The 23,545-nt window shown below is 48.3% G+C and overlaps 1 protein-coding gene across 6 annotated transcripts in view; it reads right to left on the bottom strand.

The window, feature by feature from the left end:
* Window positions 1-13,813, bottom strand: part of TCEA3 (transcription elongation factor A3) — a 35,258-nt gene extending 21,445 nt beyond the window's left edge. The window contains exons 1-6 of one of the 6 annotated variants that reach the window (XM_084815718.1): window positions 13,508-13,598; window positions 12,338-12,505; window positions 9,383-9,520; window positions 7,636-7,698; window positions 3,503-3,608; window positions 1,346-1,481 (exon numbers count right to left, since the gene is read on the bottom strand). In XM_084815718.1, coding sequence (XP_084671844.1) covers window positions 1,346-1,481; window positions 3,503-3,608; window positions 7,636-7,698; window positions 9,383-9,472 — 395 coding nt within the window. In that variant the 5' untranslated portion in view covers window positions 9,473-9,520; window positions 12,338-12,505; window positions 13,508-13,598. Of the gene's footprint in view, window positions 1-1,345; window positions 1,482-3,502; window positions 3,609-7,635; window positions 7,699-9,382; window positions 9,566-9,954; window positions 10,026-12,334; window positions 12,506-13,507 lie in introns of those variants that run through there. The other 5 variants (XM_084815723.1, XM_084815724.1, XM_084815720.1 and 2 more) reach the window with 5 other exon arrangements.
* Between the last annotated feature and the right edge of the window lie 9,732 nt (window positions 13,814-23,545).

Genomic DNA, 23,545 nt, shown 5'->3' with positions numbered 1-23,545 from the left:
CATTCCATCTCTGGGCAGGGCCAGAGTGAGTGGGGCCAAATGTGATTATTACCATTTTAAGCCTACCCAGAAGTAAGCAGGACACATGGCTTCTGCATGTACGCAGAAGTAAGCAGGACTGAATCATGCAGCAGTGCTCTCAAATCACATCCCAAAGACCAAGCCTCTGCATATCTACTCACAAGTAAGCAGGACTGCCTGCCTGCCAGCAAAATGTATACCTCTGTTTTGTGCAACAGCTGTTCTGCCTGCAAAATGCACAGCTCTGAATATTTGCAACAGCTTGATTCTTTGCAGAGTTCTTCGCCTACAGGGGAAATGCGCATTTTTGGCTGGTTTTTTTATTTTTGTGTATTTTTCTATGACAAAATTTGCACAAAATTCCTGAAGGTTAGAAAAATGGTCCGCAAGTCCATGGAATCCACCTGACAAGGGAAAAGCTAGTCCAGAATCCATGGATCGGATTCATTAAAATCCGAACTCATTTGGTTCCGTTGCGGATTTCTCCGACATCCCTATCAGGGCCACATCAGAAATCCCCCATCCCTGGTTTAATTACTAAATTTTAAGTAAAGAGCTGTTTCTCAAGGAAGTAATTCAGAATTAACCTTATGCAGTCTGAGAGATGTCTTTTAACATCTCTTTGTATGTTTTAATCTTATGGGAATTTTCAAGAAGTGAAGAGTATGAGCCCAAATGTATGGGATGGTAGATAGTATTAACAATCAAGTAATAGTTTAGGAACTGTATCAATATGACCCAATTCAGGAATTTGATACCTTCTTTGATGTTGATCTTCTTGCCTGTGATAGACAGCCAAACAGCGCTATAGCTGATAAACGCATGAACACAGCAGTGCTCTCTTTTGTAATAACAAGAGTTGTTTAGGAGATCCTATCTTCATTTTCTTTTAATGTTCTGATACTTGTATTTTATTGGGAATTTGTCTCAAAAAAAGAAAGATATGGATTCAAAGACTCCTGTACTATAATTACTGTTAGTACAAAACCTTGACTGTAACCTAGCAAACAAGCAAAAGTGCACACTTTGTTTAGAAGTGTTTTTATCTGTTCCGGAGAAGTAACAGGCAGCTAAAGGCACCCAGAGTAATAAATTATCACTCAAACAAAGTAAAATCGGAATGCAGACACATTCCAGACTGGACTTCAGTTCCCAATGATCCTGCTAGCCATTTCTCAGCAATAAGATATTGTTGACTTTGAAAATGTGAAATCCTATAATGAAAGCATTTCTTTGAAGGCAGATGTCTAGATCCAGTGGAATAACTGCACCTCTCTTTGCACTACAGGTTTGAATGTGTGAATGGCCCTAATATGTCAAATACCGGTCTTTTTGCTTTCCATCAGGACTTTCGCAGAGATTCACTGGGTTGGAAAGTGTATCTTCAGCTTTCCAGCCAGGGATATCAATCTCTTTGTCTCTCTCTTTCTCCTTTTTACTCCTTTGGGTCCCTGATGACTCTGAAAAAAGAGAAAAATGGCAATTAAATAGTGTAAGGTCTTGTATATTTGCTGGCTTTGTTAGTAGCTCCATATTCAGTCAATCGGTGACTGTTTTTGCTTCTGTTGTTTATGTGCATCTGGAATTCTAAATTGTTAAATAAGTTTCTAGTCGCCATGAATGGAGAAATGTGCTTGCAAACAGGAGGAGGGCAATTTTTTTGAAATGGTAAATCAACTTCTTGAAACCTATGTCCCTCATCAGGTTTTGAATCCTCGTGGTTTTGTAGCATTTGTGTCATGGTTTTAACCATTTGTGACCAGCTCTACGAAACGCCTCTGGGCCAAATCAAATTAGGGTGGCCACTTATGGATTGTCAAAAAAGAGGAAATGCAACACCCCTCCCCCAAAAGGACAAAGGAGGATAGTGGTTTGCATATGCTAATTTATAGGTATAGGCGCAAATTTTGAAATAATTATTATAATTTAAATAGAAATACAGGACATCTCATCATAGTGTGGAAGACTGTGACCAGCTGATCTGTGTCCCAGCGTGTTCAGTCTGCTGTCCAGGTGCTAACCCTTGATGGGCAACAGTTCCAATGATTCTTTATCTTTCAACCAGAATTGGACAGAAGAACCCTTCGAAAAGAGGCCACCTTCAAAGAAGAGGACTGTCCTTTGTAAATGAGGATACATAGCCACCCTAACTCAAATGTGGCAATAATCATGCAGGTATTAATTGCACAATTTTGAAATAGTAAATAGCAGCCATGTGGGTGGAGGCAGAGATCTGGATGAAGACCACAGATGGGGCAAAGGGTTAAATCTCCTCTCCCCCTGTGCTCTGGTCCAGATCCAGATCTCCCCTCCATGGCTGTAATTTCCTTTTTTAAAAAATCACATACTTACTAACTGCATGTTTATTAACACATCTGTTTTTGGCCCTCAGCTAACAAAGCAGGACTTGTAAATCGCTATTTAAAAATAATATTTGTTTTACATGCTTAATAGCATCCATTCCACAGTGAAAAGTGGAGATCAGTATGTTCATGTTAAAATTGGAGGCATTCCATTGACTGAATGATTGATTGATTGATTGACAGATATCCTGCTTTTTGATCCTTGAGTCCTGAAAGTAGTTTATATTATAACACTTTAAAATAATCCATCTTTGCTTTTGTTTAAATAAACTGGAGAGTCATTTAAAAACAAAAAACACAAGAATTTTAAACAAAAAGAAACAGAAGAGATACTCTGCAACAGAAAATTGTGGGTTAATGGAGTAGTGTAAACATGATAGTAGCCTTATCCAACCATTTTCTGGCAGTCGTTTCAACAGTGACAGTAAACTGACAAAATTATGAACTCGTTTTAGATTGTATCTATGTCCAAACTCTTCAGAAGGTCTCACTGCTGTGGTGAATGAGAAAGACCTATGCTTTTGGCTGGATCATGCTACCTCATGGGTGGAGAACCGGGGGTGCTGAAGATGTCACTGGACTCCAACTTCCATCAGCCCCAGCCAGCATGGCCGTCAGTCAGGGATGATGAGAGTTGGAGAGAAACAGCTTCTGGAGAACCAGAGGTTCCCTACACCTGACCTATCTGGAGCAGTGCCAGAGTTGTGGAGCTCCCTCTCCAGGGAGGTTGGGTTGGCCCCCTCCCTCGGTATTGGCTTTTAGACTGCTGATAAACCCTGTACTGTTCCGCCAAGCTTTCAGTGAGTAACATCAGCCCTTGATTTAGAGAAGAGGTGGGCAACCTGGTGTCTCCAGATGTTTTGGACTACAATTCTCATAAGCCCCAGCCAGCCTGGACAAAGGTCAGGGATTCTGGGACTTGTTGTCTAAAACATCTGGATGGCACCAGATTGCCTTTGCCTGCCCTGTCTTCTACACCAGTATTAGTGGTGGAAGTGCCCTGTCCTCATTGGCATTTGCCCCCCCTGCCCCCAGCCTGCTAATGAAGATCCTCGGAAGGGCCTTTCACATATAACTCCATCAGAAGCACTCAAGGAAAGCACTTGCAAGCCGCTTACCCAACAACCTCTTCCAGTTCTTGATGAGGATTTTCGCCAGAGCAACCACCTCCTCATCTGAGCAGTGCTTGCGGATTGCATTGACGGCCACGCCAATTCTTGTAGTCTGGGGGAAGGAGAAGAGGGGCCAGCATTAATGCAACAGCTGGGAGCAAAGGACAAGAGGCCCCATCCTCTCCCATTCCATGTACAAAACCTGACCGGGCTGGTGGTTGAATCTTCCTTCAACACTTGCAATGGCACAGCATCCCCCACCATGTCTGCAGGCAGAAGGCTACCTTAGGGGATACAGGGCAGAATGCGTGATCCACTGCTCTCTCCTGCAACACTTTGCTGCCACCTTTCAGAATCTGCTGCCTGAGGCAACTGCCTCACTCTGCCTAGTGGTAGGGCTGGCCCTGAAAATACCCTTCTCTGCCTGAAACAAGAGATGGGGTGAAGTTTTAATATGAACTGCCCAATTCACACTCCCTGAATTAATATGCAAACCAGAACACCATCACCCTTTGGGTTTTCACACCCGTCTGAATTAATTCGTCAGTCAAAAAATGCGGACAAAAATAGCACGCAAGAAGGCATATAGTTGGGGGGAAAGTGCTTGCAAAAAATGTGTCCGTTAGGGGAAACTGCACACCAAAATACACACGGATTTTTGTGTGCGTGAAAATACATACACATTCTTGTGCAGGCCTTTTCTTTCTTTTTTTTACGGGTTTGCAAACTGATGTGGAATTGGGATGGAAAAATGAGAACATGATAGAAAGCGAAAGAGAGATCCATCTCTCTGTCCCCAAGGCCCTGGGGGAGCTGCTGCCAGTCAGAGAGGCTAATGCTCAAATAGTCTGACCTGCTATACAGCAGCAAGGCTGGCCCTACTGGCCCACATCAGGTGGAGGAGTGGGAGGAGCAGAGAATTGTGCCACTCATCCCTTCTCCCCCTCCCCGCCAGGAGGCCTCAACACCTCCCCAATGCCTCCAGTGGGTGTTCTGGGGAGCACCACCACCTGCTCTCCCACTGTGGCCTTCCTTGCAGTGACAGAGTGGTTGGCGGGAGTGCTGGGAGCAGGAACAGAGTGGTTGGCGGGAGCGTTGGGAGTAGGGACAGAGTGGTTGGCGGGAGCAATGGGAGCAGTGACAAAGTGGTGGGCTTTAGGAGCAGGGACAGAGTGGCTGGCGGGAGCGTTGGGAGCAGGGACAGAGTGGCTGGCGGGAGCGTTGGGAGCAGGGACAGAGTGGTGGCGGGAGTGTTGGGAGCAGGGACAGAGTGGTTGGCAGGAGCGTTGGGAGCAGGGACAGAGTGGTTGGCGGGAGCGTTGGGAGCAGGGACAGAGTGGCTGGCGGGAGCGTTGGGAGCAGGGACAGAGTGGCTGGCGGGAGCGTTGGGAGCAGGGACAGAGTGGCTGGCGGGAGCGTTGGGAGCAGGGACAGAGTGGCTGGCGGGAGCGTTGGGAGCAGGGACAGAGTGGCTGGCGGGAGCGTTGGGAGCAGGGACAGAGTGGCTGGCGGGAGCGTTGGGAGCAGGGACAGAGTGGTGGCGGGAGTGTTGGGAGCAGGGACAGAGTGGTTGGCAGGAGCGTTGGGAGCAGGGACAGAGTGGTTGGCGGGAGCGTTGGGAGCAGGGACAGAGTGGTTGGCGGGAGCGTTGGGGGCAGGGACAGAGTGGTTGGTGGGAGCGTTGGGAGCAGGGACAGAGTGGTTGGCGGGAGCGTTGGGAGCAGGGACAGAGTGGTTGGCGGGAGCGTTGGGAGCAGGGACAGAGTGGTTGGCGGGAGCGTTGGGAGCAGGGACAGAGTGGTTGGCGGGAGCGTTGGGAGCAGGGACAGAGTGGTTGGCGGGAGCGTTGGGAGCAGGGACAGAGTGGTGGCGGGAGCGTTGGGAGCAGGGACAGAGTGGTTGGCGGGAGCGTTGGGAGCAGCCCGCTGGGTCATCAGGCCCCTGAGGGTCCGGAGAGGCCCCCTCCTGTCATTTCCCCCCACCCACTTCCCCTTACCGAAACCACGGATCTCATGGAAGCTCAGCCAGGCCCTACAAGGGTTTGGGTGGCAGGAGTGCATGCTCTCACCTCAGGCGCTGAGATACCGTGGGCCTGAGCTATAAGGCAGCTTTATACGTTTCTATAGGGCAAATGAAATGTGACACTAAATGCTTCACTTGAGGTTCAAAGCTTTCCTTCTTTACTTGAGGGGAATTTTTTTCCCAGCCAGGCCTGATAAGAACGTAAGAGCCCTGCTGGATCAGACCAAGGGTCCATCTCATCTAGCATTCTGTTCACGCAGTGGCCAACCAGCTGCCCATGGGAAACCCACAAGCAGGAGTGCAACAGCATCCTCCCGCCCATGTTCCCCAGCAACTGGTGTACATAGACATTCTGCCTCCGATACTGGAGGTAGCACATAGCCATCGGGATAGTAGCCATTGATAGCCTCCTCTTCCAGGAATTTGTCCAACCCCTTTTAAAGCCATCCAAATTGATGGCCATCACTACAACTTGTGGTAGCAAATTCCATAGTTTGACCATGCACCGTGTGAAGAAATCCTTCCTTTTATCTGTCCTGAATCTCCCACCAATCAGATTCATGGGATGACCCCAGTGGGTTCTAGTATTTTGAAAGAGGGATGTCAAAGGTCAGCAAATTTGGGCACCTGCCAAGGCCCGCACCCTTGTAAAGGGCCTACGACTGACTGGAGCCTCCCCAAAATTGCCAGAGCTTTTCATCTTGTGTGTGTGTGAGGGGTGTTGCATGCACATGTATACTTTGCTGAAGCTGCAGGGATTGGGAGGTGGGGGCTGACCCCAACCACCCCCTGCACAGGCTCAGTCCTCCTTGGAGTTTGAATAACTAGCAGCGGGACACCTTCTTTCTTGGGCTGGGAGAAAAAGTGAATTTAACAAAATATGAATTTAGCTCATGGCGGAGGGCGCAGGTGACTAGGTGAACCATTTTTAGGGATGGGCGAATGAGCTATGTTTTCCAGACATCATCTCACTGCTCGTTCTTGTGCTCATTTTGTGTTCGCTGGTCACTCTGCGTGAACGGGAAACTTGTGCAAATCGAGCTGCAACTGAACGTGAACTTGGCACAAATTTTCTCACTTGCACAACTTTCTTCCATAGACTAAAGTGTAACTTTCAGGCTGTGGGGGAAAATCTGCCAAATTAGGAAAGTTATGCAAAACTGAACTGGGAAAGTTGTGCAAATCAAATGCAAGCACAGGTCCAACAATTCGCAAACATTTTTGGCGGATGCATGCTCACATTTACGATCACGTTCGGGGCTTCAAACGGGGCATGCACACATGTTTTGTGAGCAAAAATGAAATTCTCATGCATCCCGAACCATTTTGTTTTCTGTACTCTGCCAAAGCACCCAAATGCTTGATGACATCCCCATGAGGAAAAGCTCTCGGAAAATCAGACCATGATGACAATATTCAACTTACACATGCACATACAAATAGTGGTGTAGTGGTTAGTGCAGTGGTAGGCAACATAGTGCCCTCCAGCCCCAGCAAGCACAGCCATCTCTGAACACTGGCCATGCTGGCTGGGAGATGATGGGACTCTGAGTCCAAAGCAACTAGAGGTCACCTAGTTTCCTGCCTGTGGGTTAGAGTGTTAGAGTTGGACTAGGAAGATCAGGGTTCAAATCACCACTCAGCCTTGAAGCTCACTAGGTGACCCTGGGCCAGTCTCTCTCTCTGTTTAACCTACATCACAGGGTTGTTGAGAGGATAAAATGATGGGGGGACTCTGCTCGCCTCTTTGAACTTCTTGGAGGAAAGGTGGGATAAATGCAACAATTAAAGAACTCCTAGATTCAGGGCTGGCCCTACCATTAGGCAAAGTGAGGCAGGTGCCTCAGGCGGCAAATGCTAGGAGGCGGCAGCAAGGTGATGGAGGAGAAAATTGTGCGCCACATGGCCTTCCCTACACCCCCAAAGCTAGCCTGCTGCCTTCAGGTGTGGCAGAGGATGCTATCCCATCAGTGTTGAAGAAAGATGTTCAGTCTTGAAGAAAGACTTTTGTACATGGAAGGGTAGGGGCACCATCTTGTTCTTCACCTCAGGCAGCAAAATGACTTAGGCAGCCTAGATTCCCCCACAAGCCATCTTCATCCTCCATGCTGCCTTACCTGCAGCAGCTGGATGGTCATCGTAAAGTTGTGCAGTTTCTTCAGCAGGTCAAGAGCTCCTTCCTAGGGAAGGAGGAAAAACAACAAAACACCAGTCATGCTGACATGCCTTAAACATAAATGTTCTTTTTATCTCGTGCAAGACGTTTTAATGTTCGATGGAAGTTGAGGGACGGCCTTCAGGCAAGACTGCCTCAGTGTACTTCTGCAACCCACCCCCTGCCCCGTGCCTGCTGATGCCTCCCTATTGTGCATGGGTGTTGCTGTTTTGGCTACATAAGCAACGGCACTCCAAGCCTGAACATCGATGATATAGGGACTGAATGAGCATGTGCAATGTGAAATCTTGTAAACATTGGTCACGAATGACCTAGGTACATGTGGGCATATTGGCTGCTAAAGCATATTTATGGACTAAGGACAGGTTGTTTGTGTATTTGCAAGGTGGATTTCTGTCGTGTGCCACACAGCAGAGAAAGCCCATTTCCAAGCCGCTTCTTCCCATCCTCCACTTAAAACTGAAAATGGAGAACAGAGACACCTGGGCTTCAGGCAAACCTTCAATCTGCTTAAAAGCTGAGCACATTCTTCACTCTCCCTGCTGGGGTTCAGCAGCTCCACAAGCCTCTCCTGAAGCAGGAAAACCTCCCTTGTTTACTGCCTCCCCTGAAGAAGGAAAACCTCCCTCATTTACTGCCTCGCCTGAAGCAGGAAAACCTCCCTCGTTTACTGCCTCCTGCAAAACCTCCCTCGTTTACTGCCTCCCCTGAAGCAGGAAAACCTCCCTCGTTTACTGCCTCCTGCAAAACCTCCCTCGTTTACTGCCTCCCCTGAAGCAGGAAAACCTCCCTTGTTTACTGCCTCCCCTGAAGCAGGAAAACCTCCCTCGTTTACTGCCTCCTGCAAAACCTCCCTCGTTACTGCCTCCGCTGAAGCAGGAAAACCTCCCTCGTTTACTGCCTCCTGCAAAAATTGCAATGGCTGCAAGCAGTGGAGGCTGGTGGCTCCGATGTCAGTGGGGTGGTGAATCCACTCCGGGTTTCAGCCAGAACTAGTCAGAACTCTAAAGGAGCTAGCCAAGGTGCCAAGTGGATTCACCAACTGAAACCCGGAGCAGATTCACTGCCCCACTGACATCGGAGCCACCAGCCTCCACTGGCTGCAGGACCAGTGCTGTATAAACACCGGCCTTAAGGCTGTACACACTGTGGGTTGAAGGCGGTCTGGAAAGAGGCGTAGGGGGAGAAGTTATTTACAGTCTAGGTACATTAGAACAAAGTTTGCAAGGGGAGTCAAACATTAACTTCAAGGTACAATCTTACTCCAGGGCGCACAGATCTGCTCCGTTCTTGCCCGTGGAGGCTGGTAGCTCTGATGTCAGTGGGGTGGTGAATCCGCTCTGGTTCTGGCTGAAACGTGGAGCCGATTCACTGCCCCACTAACATCGGAGCCACCAGCCGCCACTGATTCTTGCCATGCTCAGTTTTATGGGAATAAAAGGGCCAAGTCTTCACGTTGCAAAAACAGGCGCTGTTCAAATGGAACCAAATGGCAAAACACATCCACTGACATGCGCCAGCTCTAAATGTGTTGAGACCACATGCCCAGGGCCACCCAAAACTTTTCTTTTTGTCTGAGGCGACGAACAAGATGGCGCCCCTCCCATTCCAAGTACAAAAAGCCGACTGGCTCTGGCAGGTGAATCTTCCTACAATGCTGTTGATGGGACACTCTTCCTCCACCATACCTGAAGGCAGCAGGCTAGCTTAGGCAGCATAGGGCAGCCTGCTTGGCACATGGCCCTCTCCTCCAACACCTTGCTGCCACATTCCGACATCTGCCACCTGAGTCAACTGCCTCACTCTGCATAACGGTAGGGCTGGCCCTGGTAAATGCAATAGAACCAATCTTGCAATACAGATAACACAAGAACATACCCTTTCCAACTTTCCATATTTAACGTGGAGTCACCGTTTTCTAGTGCAGGGGTGAGGATGCGGTGGCCCTCTAGATGTGGTTGGACCACCATTCCCATCAGCCCCAGCTGGCATGACCAATGGTCAGGGATGATGGGACTTAGAGTCCAACCACATCTGGAAGGTCACAGACTCCCAACCCTGTTCTAGTCCCTGAGTAAAATCCCACAAGACCTACTTAGAGTAGACCCATTGAAATGAATGGGATTTAAGTTAGTCATGACTTAAATCCCATTCATTTCAATGGGTCTACTCTAAGTAAGGCTGATGTTGGATTTTACCCCCTGTCCCCTGTTTCCCTATGGAGGGGGGCACCTTTTTAGGGTGCACTAACTTTCCTCACACTGTGGGTGCTTCCAGATGGACGGACAGCTTCCGGGCTACCAGTCAAAAGGCACTGTGCAGACATTCCATCTTTTCCTCCTTAACAGATTTTTTTATGGAGAAAAAAAAGACAGAATCAGCAGAGGGAAAACATGGGAGGGAAGAGCTATTGTCTGCAGGGCTGGTCCAAGACGTTTTGCTGCCTGTGGTGAAGGACAAGACGGTGCCCCCTCTCATTCCATGTATAAAACCTGACTGGACTGGCACCTAAATCTTTCTTCAACTCTGGCAACGGGACAGCATCCTCCAGCACACCTCAAGACCCCAGGCTAGCTTAGAGGTAGGGATGTACTGACTGTGTGAAATCCATCCCATCTGTATTTCACAGATTATCAGGTGCTTTTTGTTCCATCATCCGCCCACAGACGGATGCCAATATTTTTTTTTTTTTGTCATGTGGAAAAATACGTAAATAATTGCATAAGTATTTATGTAAGCATTTACATAATTTACCTTAGTATGTAACATTTAGCATATTGTCCCCCATTCCGTTCAACATTTCCTCAGCAGAAACTTGCGTATTTTCCCACAAATTTATATGTGTAAATTTCGAGAAAGTAAAAAAAATCATCCGAAAGTCCACAGACCCCACACGGCCTGCAGGGGTCGCTCCACAGCAGATTCTACACGTTGGATTCTTAGAAATCCCAACTCATATTAGTCCATCTCGATTTTCTCCAGCATCCCTGCTTAGGGGGAGCCAGGCCAGGCTGAGTGGCCCACAGCTTTCTCTTGCAACACCACACTGCCGCCTCCCAGCATCTGCCGCCTGAGGTGACTGCCTCACTCTGCCTAATAATAGGGCCGGCCCTGGTTGTCTGGACTTCCTGTAAAATCCCATGAAAGAGGCAGCGAGATCGTGTGATAAAGGCAATCTGGAAGCACTCTGGGTCAGGAGCAAGGCCACATGCAAAAGAGGTCAGGGTTCTTCTGCTGTTAAAAGTTGCGCAGAAAAAGGCCTATCCACAGACACAGCTTGTCAGTCTTTTGCATCTGGCCGCCACCCCACCTGCCAGCAATCTAACCGTTCGAAGGAAAACATTGCCGTCAGTTTACTAACTCGCCCAGCTTCGCAAGGCCATGCCTGACAGACAGCCAAACACTGCAGAGTAAACAAATACCTACAACAAGGTCTCCGCTTTTTCAGCCCTGCTTTCACAGCGGCCAGCAAGCGATCCCATTTAGCTCCACGCTGTAATCAAGCCACCGTTAAAGGCACAGTGGCAAGTTAGAAGGTGGACAACTCTACCTACCAGTGGGCAGAGCTGAGCTTTTAGTACAGAGATGGGCAACTTGTGGCCCAGCAGATGTTGTCAGACTACAGCTCCCATCAGGCCTCACCACTGGCCATGCTGGCAGGGGCAGATGGGAGTTGCAGTTCCCACCCCTCTTTGAGTTCTTTGTAATGGTGGAAAGTGTGTGTGTGTCCTTTCATAAGAAGTGTTCAAAGTACACACAAGCCTCCCTACTTTCATCTGTGAAGTACTGGAGGGCATGAAAGAATACGAGCGAAGTTTTGACAGTCTTGGGGAGAAAGTCTCTGTGTTACTGAGGATAGGCAAGATGCATCTTTGCTTCTCTGTGTATCATTGGAAGGGAAAAGTTTGCATCTCCCATCGCCAGTCCAATTGAACCCAGTTTCTTAGCTATATCGTACATCAGAGCCAGTGTGATGGAGTCAATGGAGACAATGGAGTGTTGGATGTGGTCTCCGGAGATCGGGGTTCTAGTCCCCACTCAGCCATGAAGCTCGCTGGGTGACTTTGGGCCACTCACTGACTCTCAGCCTAACCTACCCCACAGGGTTGTTGTGAGGATAAAATGGAAAGGAGGACGACCATGTAAGCCGCCTTGAGATACAAATGTAATAAATAAAAAGGGCAGGATATAAATGTGGTAAAAATAAAATAAATGACTATTAATTATACGCTCTTACTTTGCATTGCAGATGCCTCTCTGGTGCGAACTGTTACAAAATTTCACACACACACTTTGTACCAATCCTTTCTTTCGGAAGCTTTAAACGGGGAGTGCATGCCAACCTTACACACCCGTTTCCACCCTGCTGGAAGGGGACACTTCGGTATAGTAAAAAAATATATATATCACTCACACATTTCATGAGCATGTGTTGAAATTAATAAATTCAAATCTATGTAGTTATAAGGTTCCCCCCCCCTTTCTTCTTTATGGTTTTGTTTTGTTGACATTTTATAATAAAGAATAATTTATTCTTTATTATATTATGTATTGCAAAAAACATGGGAGCGGCGTAGAAAGGGGACAAATTTGCACATGTGTTAACTGAATGATACAGATGCATATTTAGAAATAATTACTACATCGTCAATGGAAATACAGCGCATCTCAAGAAGACGATGACCCAGTGAGCAGAGTCTCTGCTCAGTCAGTCTGCTCTCGGGGACTTGTGGGTGGGCAGCAGCCTTCAAGCCCCAGCACTCCCCTTCTTATGGTTCTTGATCGTTCAGCTGGACTTGGACCGGACTGACCTTCAAACAGAGCAGAGGTGGGCAACATGAAGCCTTATGGCTGCTTTTGCATCCCCTTCCCTTCACTGCTGCCACTTAATTTTGCTTCCACAGTGACAGCAAAAAATTAAATAAAATCAGTGATTTTGCAAGAAAACAAAGGGTGCGTGGAAAGACAATCCCACTCATGGAGACGGTGGCAAATTCGTTGGTGGGGAGGGGTGTAGCCCCTGGTGGGTTCCAGGAGGGCAAAGTGGGCCTCCCAACCCCCAGAGCCCCCGCCCACCCCTGAAATAGAGGAAGCCTTCAAATAGGGGCCTGTCCTCTGACAGCCTTCAAAGAGAGGACCGTCCTCTGTAAAGTAGGGCACATGGCCATCCTAGGCGCCTCAGCCCCACTTTTTAAACCCTGCCCCTTTTCTGCACACAGTATTTTCACTTGTCCCGGCCGTGATCCATGCAGTGAAACACCAGTGGAAGATTAATTTTACATTGCCACACTCTTGCCAAGCACCTGTTGTCCACATGCCCTCTCCCCAAATCCTCATAGGGGCTGGGTACTCTTAGGAGATTGGGGGAGGAGGGCTGGGTCTGAAAGAAAACTGAAACTTCTAGATGATTGCGGGAAGGGGAGAGAATAAAACTAATCCACGGATATGGCGAGGTCGGGGGAGGCGGAAAGAGCCGGATTTAAAAGAAAGCGAGCCCATTCAAGAATACATTTTGGATCCGACCAGTTTCCTGGACATCCAAAACTGCCCAGCTGGAAGTTCAGTGCGCGGTGTTTTGGAAGCTGCATGCCTCTTTGCAAAGCATTTGCTGAGAAGACCGCAGAAAGCAGGAAACTCTCGAAAACAACCACGACAACTGCAATTTCCCCAACCCTAAAAAACCTTTTCCTGCGCCAGCGAAGAGAGGGCTCGTGTCCCAGCTTCCCCCCCCCCAAAAAAAAAACAAGGCGATCCAAGCAAAGCTCAACGTCAAGACAAAGCAAGACACAAGGAGATGCACCGGTGTCTCTTACCGTGCTCTTCCTGGACACCATCTTATCCAACTTCTTCGCCATTCGGATCAGCTCTTCCGCTTGCCCCATGGCTTCTGCTTTGCAAAACTCCGCCGCTCTCCGCTAAGCCCGAGTCCAGAGACGATTTCTCGGAGCACAACAACCCAGCCCCACCTGGGTCTGCTTTCATTACAGCTTGTGTGTCGTTTGTTTGTTTATTGTTGATGCTTTTTTTTTTTTTCAAAAGAAAGGAACGGTGTTTGTGGAGTTTGTTGTGAGCGGGCTTGTTTTTAAAGGCTTTTTTGCGCTAACTGAAAGTTTGACAAGAAAGGAGGCGGGCGACGCGAGAGCGAGCGAGCAGGGGGAAAGGAGGAGTGGCGACCGGAGCGCTTATGAACGGCTGCCATGCAGTCAAAATAGCACCGGGGGGGGGGGGGGGGGACGGGCTAAATATAGGAGTCCGGGATTAAGCGGTGGAAAGATTGCAGAGCTCAGGAGGGAGGGTGGCTGGCCGGCTCTCGAGGCCAGGTGGTGCTTGCGCCGTGCTGTCAGGACCCGGGTGAGCTTTCTAGACCAGCCTAAAATCCTGCATTTCAAACGGGGTAATTTGATAGCTCTTCTAGGACCTCTAGGAGCCTCGTGTGGCGCAGAGTGGTAGGCGGCAGTATTGCAACCGAAACTCTCCCCACGACCTGAGTTCCATCCCGGCGGAAGCCGAGTAGCCAGTTCAGGTTGACTCAGCCCTCCATCCTTCCGAGGTCGGTAAAATGAGGACCCAGCATGCTGGGGAAAAGGTAGTCACGACTGGGGAAGGCAATGGCAAACCACCCTGCTACAGTCTGCCATGAGTCCCTCTAGGGGTCAGTAGCGCTTGCACAGGAGGAACCTTTCCTTTCCTAGGATTTCTTGTTCAGTCGTTCAGTCGTGTCCGACTCTTCGTGACCCCATGGACCATAGCACGCCAGGCCTTCCTGTCCTCCACTCTCTCCCGGAATGTGCCCAAGTTCATATTTGTTGCATCGGTGATGCTATCCAGCCATCTCATCCTCTGCCGTCCCCTTCTCCTTTTGCCTTCAGTCTTTCGCAGCATCAGGGTCTTTTCCAGGGAGTTTTCTCTTCACATTAGGTGGCCAAAATATTGGAGCTTCAGCTTCAGTACCTGTCCTTCCAATGAGCACTCAGGGTTGATTTCCTTTAGGATGGACTGATTTGACCTCCTTGCAGTCCAGGGGACTCGTAAGAGTCTTCTCCAGCACCACAGTTTGAAAGCATCAATTCTTTGGCACTCAGCCTTCCTTATAGTCCAGCTCTCACAGCCATACATTACTACTGGGAAAACCATAGCTTTGATTAGACGGACCTTTGTCGGCAGGGTGATGTCTCTGCTTCTTACTATGCTGTCGAGGTTTGCCACAGCTTTCCTCCCAAGGAGCAAGCATCTTTTAATTTCATGGCTACAGTCACCGTCTGCAGCCTAAGAAAGTAAAATCTGTCACTGCTTCCATTTCTTCCCCTTCTATATGCCAGGAAGTGATGGGGCCAGATGCCATGATCTTCGTTTTTTAATGTTGAGTTTCAAACCAGCTTTTGCACTCTCCTCTTTCACCCTCAACAAGAGGCTCTTGAGATCCTCTTCGCTTTCTGCCATTAGGGTGGTATCGTCTGCGTATCGGAGGTTGTTGATAATTCTCCCGGCAATCTTAGTGATTCATCCAACCCAGCGTTTCTCATGATGTACTCTGCATATAAGTTAAATAAGCAGGGCGACAAAAATCCTGCATTTAAAACAGGGCTTTCTGCTTCCGTTTTAAATGCAGGATCACAACCGACTCCCTTTACACACGCGCGCTCCCTTTCCCCCTTCCCCTTCCCGGTATCTGAGTCTTCCATTCTCTTTCACTGATCTCACTCCTCTTCTTGCCGCTTTTCCTCTTTTCACGGCGGGAACTCAAGCGGAACACAATGGGGTAATTTGAAGCTCCTCTAGGATTTCTACACCAGCCTAAATTCCTGCATTTAACCCGGGGCTTTCCACTTCCGTTTTAAATGCAGGATCACAGCTGATTCCGTCTACACACGCTTCCTTCTCCATAGATGGCCGTTCCCAAAGCGTTATGTTTCTGTGAAGAGGCATTACACACGCTCCAGGTTCAGCGATGCTTGCTCCTGAGTTCCTGCCCCTGTCCCTCCCCTTGCACATGACTGGTGGATGGGGACTGACACGCGGACAGCGCCCCCACCGATCTCCCTGGGCCCCGCCTTCCTCTTCCATGCTTTTGGCCAGTCCCTGCCGCTCAGCCCCTCTGCCGCTCCTCCGCTCTGCCGCCCCCCTCGCTGCCGCCCTGCTGTTCTGCCGCTCTGTTTTGAACAGGCAGGCTGAAAATGGCGAGGAGCCAAAACGGCGCAGGAGCAGGAAGGCTGAACGCCCATCAGACCTTCGTCACCACCTACGACATCATGACCACGCCCCCAACAACCACACTCAGCGCTTCATTCACGCTAGGGGAGAAATACATGGGGAGGACGTGGCGCTCCATTTGCACATATCTGGGAAAATACCCCATTTTTCCCCTTTGAGGAAAACACGGGATAGGTGGGCAGAAGTGGTGGGATAATGACTGGACAACGACATGTAATGGACCCGCACAATTCAGTGAGTGAGCAACCATGAATGCGCAATAAACTTGAGGTGTAGAGATCCCCATTATCTGCGATCTATTTAAAAACGCAGCAAAGGGCATTTAGTACAGCGGGGTCACGGTGTCATGTAAAGAGCCCGCAAACTTCCATGAAGGAGCAATCTCGATCGCAGGGTAAAAGCTCTGTGTGAAGGAGCCCCTAGAAGACACCGCTCTGGGCCTTTTCTAGTGGTGAGGGCTGTAGCTGCGCCCTCAGGGTAGGACTTTGGGGCAGAGGCCCAGGGCCCCTAGCAGCAGGGCTGGCTTACTGCATCTTGAAGTAAGTGATGTCATATACACTACTACCTAAAGGCGGGGGTTCCCCATAAGACCATGACAGGAAACCAGTGCGGTGTAGTAGCTAGAGTGGGAGTCGGGAGGTCCAGGTTCTAGTGCCCACTCAGCCATGATGACTTTGGGCCGCTCACAGACTCTCAACCGAACCCACCTCACAGGGTTGTTGTGAGGATAAAATGGAGAGGAGGAGGATTCCTTAAGGAGGAAAAGGTGGGATGTAAATGTAATAAAGAAATAAATAAACCTCTTTCAACCCCGAGGGCTGGTTTAAGCTTTAGGAAAGCTCTCATGGGAGGTCTACAGGGGTGGTAGGCCGGGCCAAAGGCAAAAGAGACAGGGCCAAAAATACAAAATACCAGCACATTTTGGCTTAAAGCTCTTACTGCCTTAGGAGAGACAGATAAAAGGAAGGACTTCTTCACACAGTGCATAGTTAAACTACGGAATTCACTTCCACAAGACGTAGAGATGGCCACCACTTTGGAGGGCTTTAAAAGGGGACGGGACAAATTCACAGAGGAGAAGTCTATCAGGGGCTACTAGTCCTGATGGCTCTATGCTACCTTCAGTATCAGAGGCAGTATGACTATGTACACCAGTTGGGAAACATGGGCAGGAGGGCGCTGTTGCACTCACGTCCTTCTTGTGGACTTCCCATATATGCATGGTGTGGAGAAAGTGGATAGGGAGACATTTTTCTCCCTCTCTCATAATACTAGAACCCACTGGGGTCATCCCATGAAAATGATTGGTGTGAGATTCAGGTTAGCTAAAAGGAAGTATTTCTTCCCACAGCACATAAACTACAGAATTCACTTCCACAAGAGGTAGAGATGGCCACCACTTTGGAGGGCTTTCTTCTTTGCTTTTCTTTGAGGGGGGGGGGTGCAGGTGATGATCCTACTTCATGCCAGCAGTTTAAATGGCCACCCTGCTTTGCAAGTTTGTTTGCATTTCGAATTAAAATGAAAGATTGCATTTCGGCTGACTGACTCGATGGATTTTACAAGTCAAACCTAGGAGATCAGTACCCCTGAGTTGAATGGAACATGTTCCCAGGTAATGATGTATAGCCAAGGTATTGATCCTCAGGCCTGTTGGCCAAATCCAGCCTGCTTGGCACGCCAAATCCAGCCCTCTGGGGTTCCCCAAAAGGCCCTGCTCTGTCCCTTTCCCCCAACTACCACTTGTTAGGTGGTTTCCTGGGAATTATGGGAGCCGAGTTCGACACATCTGGAAGGTACCAGTTTGGGGACGGCTGCTAGAAGGTCTCAGCGGTCTTCCCCAGACCTGCTGAGATCAAGGAATTGCCTATACACACATTCTAAATTTTCTGATACACCCCCTCCCTTCCCCAAAATCATTTTGTTTGGTTTTTTTAAAAAAAAGTTTGACCCAGTCTCAGAGACGCATTTCTTGAATGAATGAAGAAGGAATTCATCTCCAACTACTTCCAGACACAAGTACAGTTCAGCCTTCTTTCTCATCGCCAGATGGAATTTTATGTTCCAAAATAAGTCCTCTCCTATCTGATTGTGCAAAGGAACCAATGATTAGCAATGCGCAACTGTACCCCAAAGGAATTCATTATTTACTCAGAAATAAATTTGTCCATGTGAGCTTGGACAAGAGTTCTCCTTTAGTACAAAATCTTGATCCGTGTATACGAGTTTTTGTGCATGTGTAATATCAAGGTGCATCTTGGGAGTTGTAGTTTGGAATTGCATGTCACGCATCACCATATTATGCCCCTTTTCTGATTGGTTGTTTTCACATGGCCTGCCTGCATGATCATGCTTTGCGATATTTACTTGCCGTCACCCATTGCAAGTATGAAGATGGACCCTGCAGAGTTGTCACTGTCCTTGGCTTACTCCTCCTCCTTCAGAAGTTGGAGAAGTTAGAGTTGTAGGAGAAGCAGTGGTGGCAGTGAAGGAGACAGCTTCTAGAATGTTTTTTGTGTGGGGTGGGGTGGGGTCTAGGTGGTAGGACAACTGCAAATTTAGGGAGAGGGAATCTTGTCTGTTCATAATGTCCACCTTTGTGGCTGGCAATCAATACAATGATGCATTGCTCACTACAACGGTGGAAATTAAAATAGACAAGTTCCAACCTATGAGCTGAAAAATTATGGAATTCAGCAACATCACAATTAATGATATCAACTGAAGACCCCATGAAAGCATTTGGCTTCTTGTCCAGGGTGCCCGTGTGCTTTCATTTTCTCCTTAAAAATACCAAGGATCTATCTGGGGGTTGGACTCGATGGCCTTGTAGGCCCCTTCCAACCCTACTATTCTATGACTACTATTCTATGATCTCACAGCTTACCCACCTTCTCCAGGTAGAACTTAGGTGCTGGGATTATTTCATCATTTTAAACAATTTGAGGAGGGCTTAAAAAAGAAAAAAAGAAAAAAGCAGCACAGATAGGAGCACGATTTCAGAATTCAGGATATCTTTCAAATCCCAGATAAGCCAAGTGCACCTCATTCAACGAACCTTCTGCCAATTACCCAGCAACCCCCGCCCCTTCTCTTGTTCCAACCATCACGAGGGTCGGGTGCTTGGCTGTTGCTTGTTGGTATTTCTTTCAAGGTTTGAGTGTAGCTGAAGAGCTGAAGATAAGTCAAGATTAAAATATTTAAAAGAAATACATCTGCGGGAACACATCAACCACATAGCACCATTGCCACTTTATATTAAACACAAACATAAATTTTATTAGAAACTGAGATACAGGAGGACAAAAAGGGCATTTTTGGAGGATATATTCAACATAAAACATCTCTCAACTGTTTTTCCTTAAAAAAAAAAGAAAAGTAATATTACAGAGAGCAGCAAACTCGTGGCCTGTAATCAGCCTGTAAGAGATGAGGCATATGTTGGTCTAGGGAATCAAGCATGGAACCGAATACTTCTTTTGCAGTTTAAAAACACACACAAGGCCTCTAATTCAAAAGAAGCAAAGTTCTTGCAACTGAATAAGTCTTGGGACGTATATAGTGTGTGTATTGGAGATACAGAATGACACACTTTCATTCATTTGCAACAGAAAAATGAAAGCAGAGTCCCCAACATTGAACCAGGTTTTTTGGGTGGGGTGGAGTGGGATATCTTCATCGAAATACTAACATGTAAACTTCTGCAAACAAGAAGGCCACACTTCTATGAAGTGGTGTGATGGGAGTCAGGGCTTGCAGGGATGCAGCCCCAACACTCTTTTATTAGCAGGGATAATGCTGTCATCTCCCCCAGAGCCGGCCCTACCGTTAGGCAGGGTGAAGCGCTCGCCTCAGGCAGCGAATGCTGAGGGGCAAAGAATGCCGGTGAGGCATGGGAGGACAGAGTTGTGTATGCTACTCAGGGTGCCGCGTGGCCCCCAAGCTAGCTTGCTGCACTCAGGTGCGATGAAGGACACTATTGATTGGTAGCGTTGAAGGAAGATTGAAGTGCGAGTCCAGTCCAGTCGGCTTCTGTACATGGAACGGGGGCCACCATCTTGTCCTTCGCTTCAGGCAGCAAAATATCTTGGCCTGGCTTCATCTACCACAGCCACGCACACCTCACAGAGAATTCCCTGTTCCTCCTAAGCCTGGCTGCAATCCTCACAGCAGCTGTGGGAGAGGGAATGAATTTTCCCACCAATGATCTATTGTCCCCTGTTGTAACGCAAAGTATGTTGGAGTGGCTTGCTCTAGAATGGGCAATGAACCTTTACCAAAGACCTGCTCCTAAGATCATAAGAAGAGCCATGCTGGATCAGGCGAAGGGTCCATCTAGTCCAGCATTCTGTTCACACAGTGGCCAATCAGCTGCCTGTGCGAAACCCACATGCAGGACAGGAGTGCAACAGCACCCTCCCACCCATGTTCCCCAGCCACTGGTGTACAGAGGCTCACTGCCTCTGATCCTGGAGGCAGCACAGAACCATCAGGACTAGTGGCCACTGATAGCCTGGTGGAGATGAAAACTGCTGGATGTGGTTGGTTGCTATGGATCAACACAGCTGCCTGATTTTGGAGACTCTCCTTGGGGGCATGGCTATGGGGACTGCCATGTAGCTGCCTGAACTTCAGAATTCTCCACACCACCACTGCTTAAAGGGTGACCTTAAGAGGTGCCATGCCAGCAAGTCAGGACTTGGGATTGGACTGATGTGCTGCCTCACTGTGAGCTAAGTGGGGCAGGTCTGACCCCAGAGGGCCCTGGGGCACAGGGTTCACTAGGGTGGGTGCTCAGCTAGCAGAGGCCTTTTCCGGCTGCAATGGCAGCACTGGGCAACTGGGCCGAAACATCCTTCAAATTTCCCATAATGCCCCAGAATGATGCTAGGTCGGGAGCACTGTGGGAAATTAAAAGAACAGCTAGGTCCTGGGGTGTGTGGTGTGTGTGTGTGTGTGTGTAATTGCAGGGCAGGGCAAGTGCCAGCGGTGGGCGTCACCAGGGTGTTGGAGCCCTGGCAGCTGACTACATGTCTGAAACTATGTTAGAAAAGCAGAGAAGTCTGGTGGCTCCGATTTCGGTGGGGCTGTGGATGCATTCTGGGTTTTAGTCAGAACCAGCCAGAACTCCAAAGGAGCTATCCCAGGTATTATCCCCCAAATAGGTCCAGCACCTTGGATAGCTCCTGTAGAGTTCCGGCTGGTGGTGCCCGAAACCCAAGATGGCTTCATGGTCCCACCAAAATCGGAGCCACCAGCCTCCTCCGCTTTCAATCTGTATTGTTTTGCCTTTGCTAACTTGTTCTCATGATCCTATTATCAAGCAAGTGCTTCCCTAGAATGAACAGTTGTTCAAGGTGCATGAATGGATTAATTCGGCTCCCCAATTAAACATTTATTAATTAGAGTTGAGGCCAAGTGTTTTTTGTAGGCCACTGATGAAGATGGATGTTGAAACACATGTGGTCTGTTTTTAGTTTTTAAGATTTTTTTTTTTTAATAATCTGGTTTTAATTCATTTTTTAATATGTTGTCATATGTGTGTGTGTTTTTACACTGATGCAACATTTTAGCATTCGGGTTGTATATATTTGGGTTTTAATTGTAAGTTTTGACAAGTGTGTCTTTGCTACTTTGTTGTTAGCATTTATACTTATTTGTATCGAACAATTTTAATAGATTATATTCACGTCCCTTCACTTAGATTTTGGTTGATTGTATATATTCTGAGGGCCGCGGTGGCTTAGTGGTTAATACGCTGAACTGCAGACTGGAAGGTCGGCAGGTCAGCAGTTCGAGACCTGAGTAACGCGTGACGGAGTAAGCGCCCGTCTTCAGTCCCAGCTTCTGCCAACCTAGCAGTTCGAAAGCAAGAAATTGCAAGTAGATAATTAGGTACCGCCTTGGCGGGAAAGGTGACAGTGTTCCGTGCACCTCGGTGTTCAGTCATGCCGGCCACATGACCACGGAAGCGTCTTCGGACAGCGCCGGCTCTTCGGCTTAGAAACGGGGATGAGCACCGCACCCTAGAGCCGGACACAACTGGCTGGGGACACCTTTTACCTTTATATATTGTGAAGGACCGTTTTTGCTTTGGTGCTGTTGCAAGCTGCCCAAGGATACCAAGTGCTGGTGCTCTGCTTGAACTCAAGAGTATCTGGGATTACATAGCTGGCAAAAGCTGCCCGATGCTGCACTGGGGTGGTGTGCAAACCACTGTTAAAGCACAGAAATAGAATTGGGACCGGGGATGAAATGGGGCAGGGTTAGAAAAGGAGCTGGACTAGTGAAAAACCCTATGGGTTCAATCTTATGCATGCTTAGATGGAAAAAAAGGTCCTATAACTCCCAGCATGCCCTAGTCAGACTGGGGCATGGCTGACTGGGGCATGCTGGGAGTTCTAGGACTTTTTCTATCGAAACATGTTTTGGCCACCCCTGAGCCAGCCGAGTCAGCACTTGAGAAGATTGCTTAAAACCGGAGGGCTCCAGACATCTCTGCAGCACGATGAAGGCTAAAACAGATCACTGTGCACAAAACACACCAGTCGCGTGGCTCCCCGCTTACAAGCTTCCAGCTGTTTGCTCTAAGTGGGCCTTAGAAGCAAACGAACAGAAGTGGACCTTAGAGCAAACGAACAAAAGCAAGGATACAAGATCGGGCGTGTCCTCAACATGCAGGGAAACCAGCAGGGGACATGGGTGTCTCCCAGTAGGCATAATCCTAGAGAAGGCGTTCTCTGTCTTCTCTCCCATGCCGGAGGAACACCAGATCTTAGATGGCGATTTTCATCTGCACTTTTTTTGAAAAAAAAAAAAATCCTGATCAAACTGGTTGAACCAACTGGTCTAACCAATTAATCAGTGGAGTAGCGGAACCAGGGCTCACATGATGCAGCACCAGGACTGGGGAAGCTGGAGAAATCCGCTGCGGACTCCATTGAGGCCAGATCCCCAAGAATCTGACCTGCGTAGTCCACAGTGGACTGCCCCCCCGTTACCTGTGCGTCCTCTGGATTTTACATGGGCAGATGTCTGTCTTTAAACAGGGCAAGATACACTGAGGGCAGCTGCCCTTAGCCTATCATGGGAAAATTACAGCCAGAATTTGCGTAGTTTACGCCATTTGCAGCCGTAACGCACTTGCTTCTACATAAATTACAGCTGTTAAGGAACTTACTTCAATGTAAATTGTGGCTGTTATAGCCGCAATTTACACAGAGGTAAGCACTTTACAGCCATAATTTACACAGCTTCAAGTGCTTTATAGTCGCATGGACGTAAAATACACAAATTTTGGCCGTAATTTTCCCACAATAGGCTAATAGCAGCCACCATTCGTGTACCTTGCCCTGTTTAAAACCATAAAGACACTCCGTGAAATCTGGCAAATGCACCAAGGCTCTGGGGAAATCTGGTAAGTTCCAAGCAGCCCAGATTTCCCCATGGCAGACTGCCCGCCCCCCCCGACTGGATGTTGCAGTCCTATGCACGCTAACCCAGGAGTCAACCCCGCTGAATGCAGTGGGACTTATGTCCAGGTAATCATGCATAGGATTGCACTGTTACAGTGGGCGGTCCCATACACAAGTACATGGGAGTAAGCACCAGTCAGGGCTGAAGCATGGCGGAGGGAAGGA

The sequence above is a fragment of the Heloderma suspectum genome, chromosome 10 (genome assembly GCF_057233095.1).
Source record: "Heloderma suspectum isolate Gila_16-S chromosome 10, 16-S_ref, whole genome shotgun sequence".
Taxonomy (NCBI): Eukaryota; Metazoa; Chordata; class Lepidosauria; order Squamata; family Helodermatidae; genus Heloderma; species Heloderma suspectum.
The sequence above is the reverse complement of the archived record's forward strand: the minus strand, read 5'-3'. Positions and strand labels throughout refer to the sequence as shown.